The sequence below is a fragment of the Stegostoma tigrinum genome, chromosome 28 (assembly GCF_030684315.1).
Source record: "Stegostoma tigrinum isolate sSteTig4 chromosome 28, sSteTig4.hap1, whole genome shotgun sequence".
NCBI classification, from domain to species: Eukaryota; Metazoa; Chordata; class Chondrichthyes; order Orectolobiformes; family Stegostomatidae; genus Stegostoma; species Stegostoma tigrinum.
Genome location: NC_081381.1, coordinates 29,371,309 through 29,377,160, shown reverse-complemented (window position 1 = coordinate 29,377,160; position 5,852 = coordinate 29,371,309). Strand labels below are relative to the sequence as shown.

At 40.4% G+C, this 5,852-nt stretch overlaps 1 protein-coding gene across 9 annotated transcripts in view; it reads right to left on the bottom strand.

The window, feature by feature from the left end:
- The window catches only part of LOC125466643 (zinc finger protein 239-like), a 28,266-nt gene extending 23,109 nt beyond the window's left edge, over positions 1–5,157 (bottom strand). For 8 of the 9 annotated variants that reach the window (XR_009447408.1, XR_009447413.1, XR_009447409.1 and 5 more), the window contains exon 1: positions 5,110–5,157. Coding sequence is in view for 1 of the 9 variants with exons in the window: in XM_048561442.2 (XP_048417399.1) it covers positions 5,110–5,116 (7 nt within the window). In the remaining 8 variants the exon portion in view is untranslated. The remainder of the gene's footprint in view (positions 1–5,109) is intronic. The other variant, XR_009447414.1, reaches the window with a different exon arrangement.
- Positions 5,158–5,852: the final 695 nt, after the last annotated feature.

Here is a 5,852-nt window from a genome sequence, read left to right as displayed (position 1 = left end):
CTGCAACACAACAGCGCTCATGTTAGCTACACCACCCTCCTCCCTCAGGGACACGCTGCGACCCTTCCTCCCTCGGCTACATATCGTGACTCATTCTTCTCCCACTCCCCTCCCCCCAACCCCCAAACCAAACCAAACCAAAAAAAAAATCAATCTATCCACCTCCTACACCTCCCGTTTTACTGTGGAAGACAACTTAATGCTGGGATACCTGGAACACAGATGCCAGGGGTGAGGGTACGAGCAGATAAAATAGCAATGTTTAAGAGGAGAAAGCAGAAATTACTCGAAAAGCTCGGGAGGTCTGGCAAGCAACTGTGGACAGAAATCAAAGTTAACGTTTCGGGTGCAGCGACTCTTCCTCAAATCCGATTTCCAGCATCTGCAGTATTTTGCTTCTTTCTAACTGTGCACTTCTAACTGGCATTTCTCAGCCACTCCTTGTAGGAGGATCCAATTGCCTCTTAATGTGAGACGGGTGGGGCTGATTTAGGTGGACCCATAAGGGAGACACTAGTTTACCCCAGTCTCAACAGGCTGACAAAAGGACGAATGATTTCATTCAAAAGGCTATGAAACTTTGACGTTCTCTGTGCCAGAGGATTGTGAATGGTTTACTGTTAAATATATTTAAGACTGGGTTACAGAGATTTTTGGCTTCTGAGGGATATGGGGAACAGGCAGGAAAGTAGACGAAGCCCCAGATCGTACATTATGATCACAGAAGATCACAGTCAATGGCACATGGTCATCTCCAGCTACATAATAAAAGTTAAAAGTTAGAAGTGCCTCATTTAATGCATTACCAATACAGGAAAGAAACACTTAAACTAAAAGCTGAACATAGGCAAACAAAAAGAGGAACTATTGTGAGAAGTTTTGGCCCATTTATTTAAAGAGAAGATACTGTTTTATTGCAGGTAGTTCAGCAAAGGTCATAAGGATGATCCCTGGTCTGGAGGGGTTGTTTTATGAGTAAAGATTAAACAGGTTGGGATGCACTAGAGTTTGAAAGAATGAGAAGTGATATCATTAAGACACACAGGATTCCTAAGGAGCTTGAGAGGATAAAGATGAGAGGATGTTTCTCCCCATTAGAGAGACTAGGACCAGAGGGCATAGTCTCAGAATAAAGAGGTGTCAATTTAAAATTGAAATAAGGAAGAATTTCTTCTGTCAGAAGGTTGAGTATCTTTGGAACTCCTTGCCACAGAGAATTGTGGGAAGATTCCTTGTGTGTAACACTTAACATTGGAGATAGATAGATTCTTGATCAATAGGGGAAATCAAGGGTTAGGAAAAAAGGGCAGGAAAATGTAAGTGAGGCATGTTGGATCAGCCTTGAGCCTATTAAGTGGCTGGGAAGGCTTGGTGGTCTTAACAGCCTGCTCCTATTTCTTATTGTCTTAACTAACTCAATGTGTTTTGAGTTAGTGCCGTAAAACACTATCATAGCCAATGGTCTATTGTACTGTCACAGAACAAGGAGAGTGTCCGGTGACGAAAATTCACCCTTCACAGATACAGCCACACGAATATCAAAATGTGCTGATCACGATGCAATCAACTGAAAATAGCATTCAGTTCAGTGATTACTCTGCCATATGTAAACTCAACATTATTGCATACAGCTCTTCCAGATTTTACATCTTATCGAGGAGTTTTCAGGCTAATCCATATTCAACAACTTGCTTTCAAAACTCTGCTTACTCTGGTAAACAAAATTCAATCACAACAAAGCTATAGTCTAAATAAAACAACCCACAAAATTCTTGTTTAAAAAGATCTATTTGTCCTATTTCCCAATGTTAGTAAGTCTCTTAACAAGTTCCAGAATCCAGATCTTCACCAGAAACTTGTCCGTTTGTCCTTGGTCATACTCTGTGTGCTAAGTACTGTTGAGATTTGTCAGTTAGTTTTTGAAATATATTGTTTACAGACAGATATAGAGACTAACAGGGGTTGAAAAATTATTTCTGCTCACCTTCAGTATAAGAGGTGAAGAAGAAAATCAATAATTTTATAGAATGGTGGATCGAGTGTGTACACTTTATCAACCATGCAGTGCTCCAATCCACATTCCACTTCACAGTTTTCAAAGCTAAGTGCACTTTTGAAATTGGGACCCACTCCAGACTTGAAGAAAGCTGCTTGACCACCTTGTCTTGAACATGGTAAAGTGATCTCACATCTGAACACCTGAAAATGCGGCACATCGTCTGAGCACGATAAAACCTTTGGACAACAGCCTTTGGGAAATGAAGTGGTAAATCACTTGTTGCAAGTACTTCATGTCTAACATACACGTGGTCAGGGCATTTAGGTAGCTGGTCCAATTGAGTACTTGATTAATGATGACTCCCCTGCCCAACGCTGTTGAAAGTGGGAGATTCAGCACTGAGAAACTACTGAATATCAAGCAGGTTTTCCTGCATTCTATTATTTGTCCATCATTCTTAAAAGCATTAACACAGTTCCATCATTAAACTTTACCATTATTTTGCTTCTCAGGGTTTAACCTCACGCTTGTCCCTTTTAATATCCAATCGCAGGAGATAAGGAAATTAAATTGGTCCACGGTGCAGCTAATTTCTACAGATATTTACACTACCCAACCCCAAACAGTGGGCTTAAGGGAAGAAACCATCAAACCTTAACAAATGCAAACTTGTTTTGTTTAGTTTAATGTACAATTAGCAATTACTTTGAGTGTTACTTATGAAAACCAGTTACAAGTATCAGTGAAAGGGTACAGAAGTGATTTAATTTGTTCAGTACTTAGTTGAAGATACTGTAATAACTTAGAAAGCAAAATGTTGTGACTAATTCTATTTGATTTTCTTGTGACTCCCTACTTCTTATATAATTGTTAGAGTATCTGTTGTTTGTTCAATGGATTCACTTCACATTTTAAACTCCGTGAGCTTCAATGTTATGTAACACTGCTTTTGCAACCACAGAGAGTTCAACAAATCCTTGGGATAAATTTAATTTCCTCATATATAATTAGGAAATAGGGTTTTTTTGTTGTCCAGATGTACCATCAAGAGCTCAACGATATCCCAAGACAACAACAGGCACTTTCAAAATGGAAATCAATACCATCTGAGTTTGAGAGAGGTAAGAATTTAAAGAAAGGATGGTGAAAAAGATCCAATAACATAACTGTTTCATCAGTGCTGCTCATCCAAGTGGCCATTATTCAGTTGTATGTTATAACGCTTTACAGTGGGGGAGGGTACCATACTCAAGCGTGATCCCAGCTTCAGCTGGTACATTCAGTTCTGAAGATTCATATTGAACTTGAATATTAACTCTGTTTCTCTCTCCACAAACATTGCCAGACCTGCTGAGCTTCTCCAGCATTGTTTTTATTTCACGTGACACATACCTGCCTGTGCAGGTCATGAGAATCAGACTGTGAAATTCTAGCTGACCTTTGTTTTGTTTAATGCTGCAGCATGGCATGGTTTATGCATCTCTCCAACACTGCATAATGGCTGATTAAAATCAGGACAAAATCTGCTTGATCTGGCTCCCTGACATACCTCTCCATTAGCAGGATTGAGAATGGGGACATGTGGAAATTACCCACCCAGAAATCTGGTTGCAGATTGACATGACATTCAAGAAAAGGGCAAACACATATTAAGGGAAACCTGAAATTTTAAGAAAAATGTGTTGGAGAAACCCAACAAGTCTGCCGCATATTTGGAGAAAGGCAGACAGTTAATGTTGTGTGTCTAGTATGACCCTTCTTCAGGACTGAGGAGGCCAGATAAACAGATGAAGGAGAAAAGACTAGAAGGTTATGCTTAAAGCAGGAGATGAAGTAGAATGGGAAGAGGTTGGCATGGTTTATAAACACTGGCATAGAATGAGGTTGTTGGCTTGCATGTACAACATCATCAGGGTGGTGTCCAATGAAGCAATGTTGTGATGGCTAGCACGAGGGGACATAGCTTTAAATTGAGGGGTGATAGATATAGCAGAAGTCAGAAGTAGGTTCTTTACTCAGTGAGTAGTAAGGGTGTGGAATGCCCTGCCTGCAACAGTAGTAGACTCATCGACTTTAAGGGCATTTAAATGGTCATTGGATAAACATATGGATGATAATAGAATAGTGTAGGTTAAACGAGCTTCAGGTTGGTTTCACAGGTTGGCGCAGCATCAAGGGCCGAAGGACCTGTACTGCGCTGTAATGTTCAATGTTTGAGTCTGATTGGTATTTATAATGATCCGATCTGTTAAGTTGGGTTGTGACATTTCTTGACATATATAAAAACATATCAGAACTGACAATGGGACTTCTACGAACACTAGGAATCATGGTAGCACACAAACCCATGGCTACCCACTATGACAAACACTCATAAAAGGAGCAAAGACCCCATACCCATGATGTACAGGACCAATATAGTTTACAAAATACCTTGCAATGACTGCAACAAACAATACATCAGCCGGACCATGAGGGAACTAGCCACCGGGATAGACGAACACCAGATAGGAGCAAAACAACACGATGTACTTTCCCCCATCTGTGCACTTGGACAATAAAGGTCATCAATTTCACAGGGACAACATGGTCATTTTAGTTGAAGCCAACCACAGACATGCACGGGAATTCCTACAGGCCTGGTTTTCAACGCGTAATGCAAATCAACAGACATGTGGAATGAGATCCCGTATACAAACCTATGCAGAACAGAACCGGAAATGACATAACACAACTTAACACACCTGATCATATAAATACCAAGCAGCGTAAAATAACGTCACTTCATCGGAGGCCGCACTGATGATGTTACCTAGTGTGGTGACAAAACATCTGTACCATAATTAGACAACTCGGCGAGCAAGCCAACAACCCCATCCACGACCTGAGTTACAAATCTTCGCTACAGATTTAAAATGGCATAGGAAAGCTGGGCCCGATGACCTATTTCTACGCTGGGAACGCTAGATAGCCGAAAACAGATGGGAAGAAAATATAACAAAAACAATTGAGTGTGTTGATTAAAAAAAACAAAATATTTTCCTCATTTTGAAAGTAACAATTGATTTGTTATAAAACACCATCCCATTTTATCTGCAACTAGATTTTACCTTCCATTGTCTGCAGCGGCTCCAGCAATGTCGTACAGCTCCCACCAAGCTTCCGGACATGCGTAATACACAGTGGCCGACACGGCAAGGATAGGGGATATTCCGCCTCCCTGAGGATTCTGGGTAAAGTGCCTCCATTGCTAAAGGAATCCCTCGACCTTCTAACGTTTAGTTTTGTAGTACCAGTTATCGTTTGAATATTGGAAACACGTTTAAAATTTCAGTGAACGGCCCTGCAAATGGCGACTAAATACTCAAAATTAGATGATGGAAAACTGAAGCAATGGCAGAAATGCTGGAAATACTCAGGATCGTGTAATTTTTTTGATTTTGATTTTATTGTCACGTGTACCGATAAAAAATGAAAAGCTTTGTTTACGAGCGGTATTGGCAGATCACACCAAGCAAAGGATACACAGATCTAAAAAGACTTAAAAACCATACAGGTTACATTATTTGAGGCAAGCGTCAATTGAACAGTTTAATAACATCCACAAAGTAGCTGTTCCAGAACCTGCTGGTGTGCTTTCAGGGTTCTGTATCTTCTGCCTTACAGAAGAGGTTGTAGGAAGTCATCACAAGGAGCAATAGGTCTTTGAAGATGGTCCAGGCTGTGCACACTACCTTCTATAGTTTCTTACAGTTTTCGGCAGAGCAGTTGCTATTTTAGACAGAGGATTAGAGTGAACGTCTCAGGTTAAATCACATTTCAACAAAAAGATTGGTAGAATTGTTTATTTTCC